Source organism: Magnolia sinica, chromosome 13 (genome assembly GCF_029962835.1).
Source record: "Magnolia sinica isolate HGM2019 chromosome 13, MsV1, whole genome shotgun sequence".
Classification (NCBI taxonomy): domain Eukaryota; kingdom Viridiplantae; phylum Streptophyta; class Magnoliopsida; order Magnoliales; family Magnoliaceae; genus Magnolia; species Magnolia sinica.
Window position 1 is genome coordinate 26803652 of NC_080585.1, and position 14370 is coordinate 26818021.

Consider the following 14370-nt stretch of genomic DNA (forward strand, 5'->3'; position numbering starts at 1 on the left):
AGGACCTGATATATAACTAGGAGGTTTCTTTTGCTTTGGGAATAGTAAGCAGTAAGCACAATGTTTTAAATATCGATGATATCGGCCGATATATCCCACAATATATCTTGTATCCCACCTGTGCGATACGAAATGCACAGGTAGTGCCAATATATCCCACATGTTCGATCCAGTGAGCATTTTCAGTTTCCGATCCTTTTTTTGTTTTTGAAATTACGTTAAATCAGTGTTCCTTCAACGGTGTTAGTGTTCCATTTTCATCTACTATTGCTAGGGTAAAATGTCTTGTTTGCTCATGGGCAGTAGGAACAGGCCTAATGGCTCCTCAGTCGTCCCAATCAGGGTTTTGTCTCTTGTTCTTGTCCAACCATTGCATCTAATGCCATAGTCTTGTGAAGGCCATTTCGGCCCTTCCTTTCCTTCAATAAAAATTATATCACCCATCAAAAAAAAAAAAATGAAAGCAAATGGTCAGGATAGGACCTGATATATAACTAGGAGGTTTCTTTTGCTTTGGGAATAGTAAGCAGTAAGCACAATGTTTTAAATATCGATGATATCGGCCGATATATCCCACAATATATCTTGTATCCCACCTGTGCGATACGAAATACACAGGTAGTGCCGATATATCCCACATGTTCGATCCAGTGAGCATTTTCAGTTTCCGATCCTTTTTTTGTTTTTGAAATTATGTTAAATCAGTGTTAAATGGTTGTAAATCCACTAGTTCTTCATGTTTTGCATGAAAAATTATGGAGTTGGGGCTTTGATTTCGATATCCATTGGTTCTTCATGTTGTCCATTTTTTTTTCAAAAAATTCCTTCAACCAACTGTCAATTGAGACTAATTTCGAAGTATTTAGGAGTATTTGATGAAATGATCATCACATACATTCTAATTTCAAAATTTGAGTGTAGGTGGTCCGATTTGGGGAAAATTCAAAATTTCCCCATCTCCCAAACTGTTTGTAATGTTGCACTCCAAACATGAAATTAAGCATGTATGAGGGTTGACCTACTGATTTGTCAAGTCCTTCTCAATTTTTGGAAAATAAAAATCATTTTTTAATTAAAAATTATTAAAATAAATTTTTTTTTTTGAAATTTCCCTTCAACCTGCTACTGTCAATTGAGACTAATTTTGATATATTTAGTAGTTGATGAAATGATCATCACATGCACTCTAAATGTTATACATTCAATTTGAATATAGTTGCATTAGTTCAGTCAAACAGTGCACAGCTTGGGACCCTATACAAAGGAAACCTATTATGTGCACTTCTTTTTTGAGATGTTATGATTTAAAAGTGTATATTAAGGTATTTTCTAACAATCCCTGAAGTTTCATTGAAAAATTCAACCATTTTCCTAATGTTTCCCAAAAAGTGCGATAAATTACCAGATACAAACGACATATCCCGTACGATAACCGATCCGTATCTGTATCACAAGGATGAGATATGTAACGTGATACCAATATTTCGAACACTGAGTAAGCATACATGTAAAATATCCCCTTTAGGAATAGTTAAATGCAAAAAAAAAAAATTAAAAATGAAGTTTCTATGCAAATAGAGAGACTCTTGCTTTGAAGAGTATTCCTTATACCTATTTAGTTTGATGCACAATACAAGCATGGTGATTCTATGCTCTACACTGTGAAATTGATTGTCTTACCAATGTGACGCTAATCAACATTGGATAGTGGGGTATACCCAACTTGTTATGTAAGCTCTAAATTAATTGACCAATCCAGTGTTTTCTATTCAAAATTATTGTGCCTATATATTCTCGGAGCATTGAGATTGGTATTGTGAACTGATCATGACCATCCAATGGTCACCATTCCACATCAGATAGGCTACTAGAAAGCTATAAAGACAGAGAACCACTGGAGCCTATAGGATAACATAGAAGTTTGTCTTTTTCTTTTCTTTTCTTTTTTTTTTTGACCAATAAGAAAATTTTATTAAAATGCCCAAGCAGAAATATAACCCAGATAGGAACAAGTAGACAATTAAAAACAAAAAATCTAAAGAAGTTCATTGATGATTGTAAGTGAAAGGATATTTTTCTTGGTCACCATTCCACATCAGATAGGCTACTAGAAAAGTATAAAAAAGGAGAACCACAAGTGCCTGTAGGATAACATATAAAGAAGTTTGTCTTTTTCTCTTCTTTCTTCTTTTCGTCTTTTTTCCTTTTTTCTTTTTTCTTTTTTCCAAAAGAAAATTTTATAAAAATGACAAAGGCGGAAATACAACCCTGACAGGAACAAGTAGACCATTACAAAATGAAAAATCCAAAGAAGTTCATCGATGATAATAAGTGAGAGGAGATTTTTCAACCAAGCTAGGTTAAAGAAATAGTCATGCATCTAGCATTATTATAAATTGAAAGGTGCAAACACACCCATACACATGCAAAATCAAGTTAGTGCCCAAGAGCTGGTATACAGTATACTAAGTTAATAACTAGATTGTGGTTTCAACAGGTGCTCAGTTGACTAGGCTTCAAGAAGTTATAGCATGAACAAGATAACTATGTAATGGGAACATGATCCATCTAAATGCGTAACCAATATATCCTACAAAACTTTTGGAAAGCTTAAATACTAATTCACAAAACATCAAAGACTTTTGCAGAACAGAGTGATTCTTGATGCTCATATATGTCATGTACTACTACTACATTTACCCCTTTAGGGCTTCAAGAGGTCACAACATCTCAACAAAGGGAACTAAAAAGAAACAAAGTTTAAGAATCAATACCAAACTAATTTTGTTAAGACAATGGACTGAAAAGAAAAAGGCTCATTTCCTTTTTCTTTCCCTTTTTTTTTTTTAATATTGGCAAAAGGTTATTTCTCTTTTGCCAATTTTCCTATAGTTTGCAAGAGCAGACATTCAAAAGAAAATTTGTTTGCAAGACCAAAAAAAAGAACAAAAATCACAATCCTTTGTTTCTAGTTTATTCTAGGAAGTTCAGCCAACAACATATAAAAAATAGAGACATTGAATTCATTAGACGGGTTGGACTTCCACTTTTAATACCGAAGTTAGTGAGCAACAAAGCGCAAGACAATATCAAATTTCACATCAACTACACAGCTCAGAAATATCGAAAGAAACATGTTTTTTATTGGGTAGTGCAAAGTGGGCTTGAATAAAAGAAACCAATGTTGAAGCAGAAGTGTGCTTTACTTTGCATCAAGCTACAAGCCTGAACCCAAGAAGGGAAAACATTGTTAAACAGTTTTTTTAAACCAAAATCAACAAGATTGACCCTTGAAGTTTTGCATGAAAAGATATTGCAAGAATCAAGGCAAAAAGAAATCATATTAAAGTTTAGACGAGTACCTCACCACTGGCTCGCCCTCTAGACCATGTGATAGGAATTTCCAGCATCCTCTCAAAAAGCTGCATACAGCCAATGAACACTAAATGAACCATGTTTGAAATGCATAGTACAAGCAGGAAACTGTTTTAAGACAAAAAGAATCATGTTTGATGCTTTAACTACATTAAATAAGTTAAAGAACCAAAAGATTGACTACTTAATGGCCAGTTTGGATACACTGCTAAATGTGCATTCATTTAGAACCTTTACCAGAACCCTTCCTCTTCGCATTTGGAGCACGTGGAAAATGTGAATTAGATTCGGCAAGATCCCATTTTTAGCCTTTTTCCACCCCGAATTAATATTGAGATAAGAACGGGATCCTTTTGCTCTTATCTCAATAATGCATTTCCGGAATGTTGGGCAGCTAAGGCCATGTTTGGATACATGGAATCCGGGGGGGGAGATGGTGAAGGTTGTCCTTTGATGTGAAAACATCCTAGTGCTTGGATAGCAAAGTAGGATGATTTCACATAGCAATCATTGTACTTTTCCATGGTATAAGAAACTATCTAACTGTTGTCTCACAAAAATAAGATTTCCACTCACCATCCAAAGAAAACTCATAATAATAGAATCCATTTCTTCTCCAGATGGTGGAATAATAATGTAGTAAACTAGTAATAATTAATTTTTATCCCTTCCTTTCAATTTCCATAGGGTATCTGAAGTTGCCTGAAGAGGAAACAGGAATAGAGGATGAAAGTTTCACAGATGAGGATGTTGAGATGGATTTGTGGGAAGATTAGGAAGGATAGAATTAACAATAAGGTCATTTGAGGCAATGTAGGAGTAATCCATGTTAGAGATAAAAATGGCAAAAAGCCATGTGCTAGGGAATAGAAGTCAGCCTAGGTAAGGGAGGGAGCTTCTCGGTGTTGAAGGACCTGAAAGGACGACTATAAGTTGACCTAAATGGACTTGGATAGAGGTCGTGAGATAGATGAGAAAAGGCTGTGATGATGATGATCCCACCCACTGCCAGACATGTAAACAGCAAAATGCACCCTAAAACGCCTTACCGGAACAAAAAGATTTGCCATCTTTAAATTGGCATGCCATTTCTGCTCAATGCTGTCAACAAACACATCTGCAGACAACCAGCCACCATCTCCCGGTATCATATCTGATCTCCACAACTTACAATTCCCACTCAACTGCACGTGCACACGCCCATAGTGATTTTGAAATTTCACATGTCCATTGACATTCTCCATCTCTCTGAAAAGAGCAAATAAAACTCATGAGTTCTAAAGGGCTACATCAAACATTACTTGGTAACAATAATAAAGAATAATTAAAACAGCACATATTTCATGACTAGTTTAAATTGCAATTAATATGATTAACAATGTAAAGTTCGGCAAGCCTCGCAACAAACTGATGATTCCTTCAGAAAGAGGAATCGAGTATTATAGGTGAGAGTAGGGAAAAGACAGTAGAATTTAAACTAAAAACAACAAACATGAAAAACAAATACATGAGAGATTACAAGACGGGCTGATGCAAACATTAGATTACCAGGATCCTGTGGTGGTTACTGGTAACATATGAACCTACCAAGGCAGCAAAAAGCATCAAGGTTTAGCCATTCATCAAGGCAAAAGATGATGATTCTCAATAGAATCTACATACTCCCTCCTTAACCAGAAATCTACTAAGGAATTGGCCTCCCCCAACATATGCTTGAATTTCACATTCTTAGAGACTACTCTCTCTTTGATCTCGTTAACAAGGAAAGAGCATGACCAAGCAGCCAAAAACATGCTGGAAGCCCAAGCAAAAGCAATTTTAGAATCTCCCTCAACTATGTGAGTGCCTTTGAAGGACTAAAAAGAGCTTAATCCTCATTTTCATCTCCATTAGTTCCACATTGCGGATCCTATTTTTGACCTGGGAAAAGCTAATCGAAATTTCTAACCACACCCCAAAATGTATGGATTGTCTAAAGAAATTCCATAGTTAATACTTAACTACCATTTTCCCAAAGGTTGATGATTCTAAATAACAATCTTCTTGCTCTTAGTGGACAAGTTATTAATGACTGAGTTCCAACTAAGATAAAGCTCTCATACCTAAACGCATGTAAACTCCTTCAAGATCATGAAATTGCAAGAGGGTTATTAATGGCTAAGTTCCGACTAAGATAAAGCTCTCTTACCTAAACGCCTGTAAACTCCTTCAAGATCATGAAATTGCAAGAGGAAGCAACCCCCATCACACTCTTAAATCTTGGCATGAAGGGGCCACCCAACCACCCTAACATAACCTCCACGCCTCCACCACTAAGGAAGAACCAGGATATATGAAAGGAGTAGATTGAGTGTCATCTTATTAGCTGCGGCAAAGGAATGGAACAGTCCTCCATGGCTTGTACCATTCTACCCGAGTTTGGGAGGAAAGATCAAATTTGTTTAGCAAGTTGACGACTCTCGCTTAAAGAACTTAAGGTGTGAAGACAGCTGAGCTTGATAGATGTTGGAGCACAGTTATTCAGGCAATAGTTTGGAGAGTAGGAGGCAGGTTGCTTGGTCTTACCCCCTCTTGTGTGGTAGGAGTTGAATGTTACTAGAGCACTTTGCAGTATCTGGCCAACTCCAGAATTGGTGGTGTGATTCGCAGCTATCAATGGAAGATTAATTTGGTCTTCTTGGGCCTGACAGTTAGCAATTCAAATTTCGCCGAGTCCTTCATGATTAAAGCAGGGGTGTCGCCCTTTTGTGAAGTTTTCATTGGTCCTATAGGCTATAGTAGAAGGCTATTCGAGGAATGCCACTGTGTGGGCTTCCAGAAAGTGCCAGCCCCTTAAGACAAGCTTTTCCTATAAATAATATCAGAAATCAAGTGTCATCCTTATCGGTAGAGTTTAGTCATGCATCAAGAGGTTGATCCTATTGCAGATAAACTATCCAAGGATGGTGTCTCACCTTAGTTTGTCTATCGGCTCTTACTAATATTAATTATAAATTTAGGTTTTTTCCGTCTCATTTGTTGTCATGGATAAAAATGAAAGAAAGAGTGAGTGGAGGTACAAGTTGAAGGCTCTGAAAGGGCAAGGGGAAGGCCCAAAAGGACGCAAGTGGAGGTAGTAAGAACAGACTTGATGACCTATGGTCTAACTTAAGTTATGGCCCCTGATAGAGTGGAATGGCGGAACAGGATTCATGTAGCTGACCCCAATTAGTAGAGAAAGGACTTAGATGATAATGATGACGAGTATGAGGATGAGAATGATGATGATAAAAATTAAAGGAAACTTGGCAGCCTCCTTCGCCTTTGGCAAGGATGAGGAGATTTTTTTATTTTTATTTTTTAAAGTCTTCTTGCACAATTCCCACACTGCCCAGGTAATTTCTAACAGCAAAAAGTCTAGGTTTTAGAGGCCCAACCAACCAACCTTTCATGACATCAACCAACAAGCTAGAAAGCACCCACGGAATCTTTAAAAAAACGAAAAAGATGAGCCCAAATCTCCCAAGAAACTTCACCACGGAATAAGATGATGATCTGCTGAGACTGCATCTCTCCTACAGATACTTGGAAGAGGCCAGTTCCCTCTTTGAAGATGGCCTAAAGTGAGGAGACCTCACCAGCCATACCCATCTAACACAAGGTTTTCATGCAAGGAGCAGAACCCCACAACTTAATAATAGGGCCTTTATGGACTAGGGAGAACCAAGCATACCCAAATGCTCACCAAATTCATCCATAGGAAAATGAACCCACCAAGCACCTTGAGGATATTTTCCACCATCTCAATCTCATAATGCCTCAAGTTCTTGCTAAAAGGCAAACACCAAAAAAACCGACCAGCCAATACCTTAAGCCAATCCTTCACAAGCCTACCCTGTCCAAAAGCATATGCAGACCTGGAAATTCATTGCAAGAGGCGAAGTTTGACCTGCCCCCAACCAGCACCCTCTGAGCTTGGACTCCCTCAAAGTATCAACTAGACAACTATGAATTTGGAAAACCAGTCTATACGATAATCTATCACCATGTTTATGCAAACTCCTCCAAAATTCATCTGCTTATGATTAAGAACCCCACAGGCACAACAACCCTCCCCAAGACTTTTTCTTGGGATGCTCAAGGTGGGAGAGGTAGAACAAGCATCCATGTGGTTAATTCCTTACAAGCATAGGGCTACAGTGGGTTAGTGAGACCATGGTTAGTGAGAGAGTAAAGGTGAGGCATCCATATGGACTATAGTGGGTTAGTGAGACCATGGTTAGTGAGAGAGTAAAGGTGAGGCATCCATATGGACTACAGTGGGTTAATTATTTATTTATTATTATTATTTTTTTTTTGAAGACACGGGGTGTCCCCACTTCTTTTTTGAAGTGAGACTAATCCCTGCGGGTACACACAATTACCCACAACCACGTGTATCGGGTAAAGCCAAGGAGGGGAATCAAACCCTCACCTATAGGGAGATATCACCTACAGTGTGTTAATTTGTCCCCCCTGTCCCAGCCATTTGGCCCATCAACATATGTCACAGCCACGATGGGGCCTTGAGGGCAAAGCATTAAATTCACAAAAGGGAGAAAGTACAATAAGTATGATTTTCTAGCACCATTGAGTGCATGTTGCAAGTGGCAACTGAGCTACAAGGAATGGTTCTAATGGAATTGTGGCTTGGGTGGGAGAGACAAACCCAAGTGACCTATGGTATATTCTATGCAAGTCCTTAATGAGGCACTTCGAGCAAGCAGTTCGGAAAGTGCATGCAGACATGGTTCAATAAAAGAAACATAGCAAATAAATGAACACAACTGACTGTTGATAACATGATTATTCTCAATAGCTTAATATGGTTAGCGTCACACAAAGTCAGCTTTGAACATCACACCCAAAGAATAAAAGAATTACCCCAAAGGCAAAGGAATCTCTCCAAGCAATAAAGACCTAAACTCATACAATCATCCTTTATAGTCCTAAGCATGTACATATACTTTGCCAAAGCAAAAGAAACCCTAATCTAATCCTAACCATTCAATAATTTAATCTAAGAATCTATTTTAATAAAATATTAGCAACTAAAATGCCACTAAATCCCATCACAACCATACTTCCCTTCAATAAATCAATTCTAACTTGCCCAATCCATGTCGGTATTACATGATCATGGGTTCGTTTGAAAGCAAATTCAATAGGGCTGTCAAATGAGACAGATTTCAAACATACTCCTGAAAAGTGTCATTCAAACATTGTCAGAACCTTTTTTTTTTTTTCAAGGACATTGTCAGCACCTGAAAAGTGGCCCAAGATATAAGTGAAGAAAATAAGGGCACAAAAGAAGCTGTCACCTTAACACTTTTTCATCCTTCTCTGTTGCCTATTCACTGCTCCTGCATCAAATCTCACCCAGTCGGAGAGAACCCATCTTTGAGTTAAGAGCTTGTATTGTAGTTTTCCTTTCCATCAGAATAGGTACATGAAAGTCCTTCGACTCTCATGATCATGAATGAAGCATACTTTTCCATGCAACATTCCATCAAACACAATGAACCAAGTGTCTTCCTTCCCATTCACCATGATATCTTGTGCCCTCGTGCAAATCTTTTTACTTCCATAGCAAGATCATGTTTTATATCTACTTGATTTGTTCCTAACTTTCATTCCATATTTCCATGTAGAAACATCCATCTTTGGCTTTTTAATACTTTCCATAAACTTTTTTTTTTCTAAAATTGGCTCTCTAAACTCATCAAGCAAGCGTATAGCTTTCTTGCTAAAGAACATTGTCTTTGATTCATCCCTTCTAGCTTTCTTACTAGTTTCTACTAACCCTTTTATATTTCTAGGACTAGAACCCTCCTCTGCATGAGACTTTGGTTCAAACTCTTCTCATTTCACTTGTATTTCTTCTCCTGAAGGCTTCATAGAACTTGAGATCTTCTCAGACAATGGCAGCACTGTGAACTTCTCCCCAGCCTTCTTGAATCAACAAGTATTCTTCTCCACACCATGGTAGCTTTTCGATCATGCAATCACAGTCTTCCCAGAAGAATATGGCAGTGTTCAACTGGAATAACAGTGCAGTGCACATCTCTATAGTATTTTCCTATAGAATACAACCACAAGCAACAGGGCATTGGATGTTCTTTGACTTTAGAAAATATCCAAATTTGATAGTTCAGCTACCACCGTCTCAAAAATGCAATTGTCAGTGTCACAACTATTTCCACCTACTCAAACATGCAATTTTCATAACTATTTCCATCAATAACCATTTCAATGATCTTGATGTACCATATATCTAGGTCTAAATCTTCTTCTCAAACAATGGTGGCACTGTGAACTTCTCTCCCCACCTTGAATCAACAAGTATTCTTCTCTGCATCATGGTAGCTTTTTTATCATGCAATCAGAGTCTTACCAGGAGAATATGACAGTGTTCAAGTGGAATGACAATGCGGTATACGTCTTTAGAGTAGTATTTTCCAATATAACATGCCCACAAGCAACGTGGCAATGGATGTTCAGCGACTTTAGAAAATATCCAAATTCAATGGTTCCACTACCACCTTCTCAAAAATGCAATCCTCATAACTATTTCCACCTCAAAAATGCAATTTCCACCACTATTTCCATCGACGGCCATTTCAATACGACCAAAACAGCATGGCGTTGGATATTCTTCGACTTTAGAAAATAAAACCTTCTCAGAAACATTTCCAAACTATTTCCATCAATGATCATTTCAATGATCTTCACGTCCCATACATCCAGAACTATTTCCATCAATGATCTTCATGTCCCATACATCTAGAACTATTTCCATCAACAACCATTTCAATGATCTTCATGTCCCATACCTCTAGTTCTAAATCTTCTTCCAAGGACATGTTTTGCAATCAACTGCCCACTGGACATGAACCTACATCTAGTTCTGAATAGACCACTTGACGAATCCAGTGTTTGCCAACATATCTCTTGTCCATAGTGTTACTTCGTGACAGATCTCCTAGCTCCAACTCGCATGCTGATTGCCGCCATTGGTATAGATTGATTCTCAAATGCCTAAGTGGCAGCAACATCAAAGGCCAATAAGATTTTAGGATCCCAATGATTTAAAGAACCTAGCTTGACGCATTCCATCAGTCCTGGGGCTTTTGGCGTATTGATTAGGTTTTTAACAATTGGTATCAGAGCCAACACCATGTCCTTTGTTAAGTCATGAAAGGGGTAGCCCATGGAAGGGACAACCTAGACTAGAGTGAAAGCCACCACAGTGTGGAAAGGGCTACCTGGACAAGCAAAGTGCAGTCACCAAGTGTAAAGGGCTCCCTAGATCACCAGAGTGCAGCTGGCATGCCCTAAAAAGCATTACTTAGAAAAAAGGCCAGAGTGAGTGCTGCCGCAGACGTCGGCTACGGAGCGTGGTGGAATGTTAGGATCCCACTAAGTTTAAAGAGCCTAGCTTGACGCGTTCCATCAATCCTGGGGCTTTTGGCATATTGGCTAGGTTCTTAACATAAGATCACACCAATGCTTACACCTAGCCCCTCAAGTCCTAAATTTGAAAGCATTGGAATCATTTTCCTACCATGATTGCCAGACAACCACACAATTTGAATCTAGCTGCCCCTACCTGACAACACATGGTACATTACTCTCACAATGTACTTAAGCACAGTTGGAGCTCTTGCCAAACAGAACATCCCCTCAACCGCACTCCTTTGCCAAAAAAAAAATCCATGAAATACAACTGCCAAAATAAGAAAAATCAAAGGCCCCACCCCCAACAACTGAATCATTCCTGTCAGAATACCTACCAGTTGTTGCCTGATCTATGCAAAAACATAGATGAGACCTTCCACCTCCAAGTCTAGCACTTCACCTAGATTCACAAAAGCTTCTAACAAGACCCAAACAATGTCAAAAAGCATAGTGTCCACCAGAAGGATCTCATCGACTTCAAGCACCTCCACAGACCTAGAACCAACCTCAATAAAGACTGAATTCAGCCGGACAAGTGTAGGGACACGTTGGGACTAGTGAGGGCTACCAAGTAGGGGTAGCTGTGGGTCGGGTCAACCCACGAGTCAATTGGCGCGCAACCTGCTTCAAAGTTGTGTTTGGGCCAAGGTGGGTAGGGTTAGGGTTGTGGGTCGAGCTTGGGCCAAAAAATTAACCCATCTAGATAAATAGGTCAGGGCCAGGATTAGCCCCACTCAACCTGCCCATCTAGTGCATCAATACGCTGGGTAAAACGACCCAACCCATAACCCGAAAATATATATATATATATATATATATAATTTTGATCCCTTCCAAATCAAGAGAGAATCTAATAGCCGATACATGCTATCAATGCAAGATCAATGAGAGCCAATGAAGGATGAACGATGTAGTAAGAACCACGCTGCTTTAAACTTAAGTGGCAACAGAAGGAACTAAGCACACGTAGTATCCTGAGCAAATTGGGCGGGTCAATTGAGCCTGACCCGATTAAAATTAAATGGGTCGAGTTGAGGCGTCGAGTCGTGTGTGGGTTCAAGAAATTTCAAGTGGGTTAGACCAAGTCATATTGTTATGGATTGAAGGTCAGGTCAAGGCCAAATTTCTTCTCCCATTTATTAAATGGGTTGGGCTTAGGCTGAACCCGACCCATAGCTAGGCCTACTGCCAAGGCCCCAAAAATGAAGGAACATCCTACCAAGAGCCTTTAAATAAAAAAAATATATATATCCATTGGACTCAGGCTCAAAATACAATAAAAACAAGTCCACCAATCTGCTAACCTATACAGCCCCGTTGCTGCATTTTTCTAGTCAAATTCCTACCAAAATATCAAGCGCCATTACTATTGGGTTCACAGCCTCGCCCACCAAAGAATATCACAGCTCCTTTCAACGTTTGCTAGAGATAACTCTATGAATCTTCAACTAGCTAGCAGAAGTAGAACTATCCACCCTCTTCTTCAAGACAAATGCTTGTTTAAGGCCTATCCCTACGAATGACCATCACCTTTTAATGCCCCAACATTCCTACCCATCTTTGCTTTCCCTTGACCAAGCTCATCAATGCCATACTTACCCTTTAGTTGATTGAATGACCTGCCTCATGGTCTTTTGATAGCTGCATGTGTGTGTAATATAATATAATATAAAATCTTCCTTTCATGTTCCGTCCATCTAGCATTTGATTAGCATTACATGCTTCATCTTCATATTGAGACCACACAAACACAAACCCCCAGCTCCTCCCAGTTATCCCTATCATTGGGGTTGCAGATGTATGAAATACTTACAAATTCCATGGAAAATCTCTTTGGGCATGTTTGGAGGCATGGAATCCAAGTGAAAAGAAAGGAAATGGAGAAAGTTTTTCATTGATCTAACACTTTGGGATGTTTGGAGATCAAAGGAAAGGGAGGATGCTGCATTGCAATCATTATACTTTTCATAGTAGCACTAGAAACAATGTGACCTTTGTCACTTCCGAATATCTTGGTCCTTCCTGGAATCGGTGAGTCATTGCTTGCTTGCTTGGCATGGCGTGGGACTTGATAAAATCAAGAAAATGCTTTGGAGAATGGCCTTGCTTTCCATCTGGTGGGCAGTTTGAGAAGAAAGAAATGCTAGATGCTTCAATAATTCCAAAAAATTTGTGGAAGGCACCTCCATAAGGGCTAGAATGCTGATCATAGATTGGGCTTCTTTTGTTTCACAGTTAAAAGGGTTGTAATATGGACTTTTTGGGTTGTAGGTGGGTCATTGTCTTTACATCCCCGTTGTCATCATTTTTGCTTTTTGCTATTTCTGTTATTTTGTTGTTGTTGCTTTCGTTTTTAATAAAAGTTTCGTCATCTTTCCAAAAAAAAAAACTACGTGACATTTGTCTCACAAATACAAGATTTTCACTTATCATCAAAACAAGACCAGAAATTTTGGAATTCAAGGGAAAATAATGCTCATGGAAATAATGATTAATTTTTTCATTTCCTTTTCATTTCAAATGCAATCCAAACATGGCCTTGGCTCTTCAACAGAAGCCTGAAAAGAAAATGATGGATCAATAGGCAACACATTCTTCCCCAATCCCCAGGAGCTTAAATGAGCATATGCACCAATTATCAAATATTTGCTTGGAAATCCCTATAACCCACAAATCCCAGCATCATGCCTGAAATAAAATAAGAATATGAGAAGAAATCAACATCTGATTACATATCAGCAGCAAGATTGATGAACAATCAGGTTGCAATGAATGAAGATCTGGTTAGGCTGTGGTGTTGGCCCTCGATTATGCAAAGCAATATTGGAACTTGGAAGGCTGTACTTATGCACATAGATAGCTAACAATTTTCACTAATTTTCTCCTAATACTTAACCAACTCAACATTTCATGTACATTTATTAAGTTACTTGAGAAAATGGTTTAAAGAAATGTCAAATCAGCATGCTTTTTTAATGAAATAACACATAATATAATACGTGAGCATATTATTGACATTCTGGTGCCTAGTATACTCTTCTATCTCCATACCATATCATGCCCTTTGGACATAGATACTTCGAGCCTGTACAAGTAATTGGGCATCATAGTTATGAAGAGACCAAGAGGGAACAGTAATGACATCAATTTCCCAGCTATGAGGTATCCAACTCCTTGGCTAGAGTGAATGTCTTGATTATCCTTGAATTGGGACTTCAATCACATTGTTGTAATTTGCTTGTTTGCTCCTTTCCTTGTATACCGCATGTTCACTTTCTTCCCACATGTGATTAAATCATCACTTTGTCAACAAAGTTAAAATCTCGACCATAGTGAACAGACCTTGGGAAGCTATTTTGTACTACCAAAGGTAAGATATATGATGTTTGAATGCTGAGAGCGACATGGGATCTTAACGCTGCCATAATCTGGACATGGGCACCGTTAAAGGTGTCTCCATGAACAAATTGTGTCACCCTTTACATGAATAAGTTGTAGTTCAAATATTTCTTTTGCTTT

At 38.5% G+C, this 14370-nt stretch overlaps 1 protein-coding gene across 1 annotated transcript in view; it reads right to left on the reverse strand.

The window, feature by feature from the left end:
* LOC131223343 (protein TIC236, chloroplastic) overlaps positions 1 to 14370 on the reverse strand; it is a 95670-nt gene that overhangs the window by 77661 nt on the left and 3639 nt on the right. Inside the window, exons 3-4 of the mRNA XM_058218724.1 lie at positions 4425 to 4623; positions 3363 to 3422 (exon numbers count right to left, since the gene is read on the reverse strand). Of these exons, the coding sequence (XP_058074707.1) occupies positions 3363 to 3422; positions 4425 to 4623 (259 nt within the window). The remainder of the gene's footprint in view (positions 1 to 3362; positions 3423 to 4424; positions 4624 to 14370) is intronic.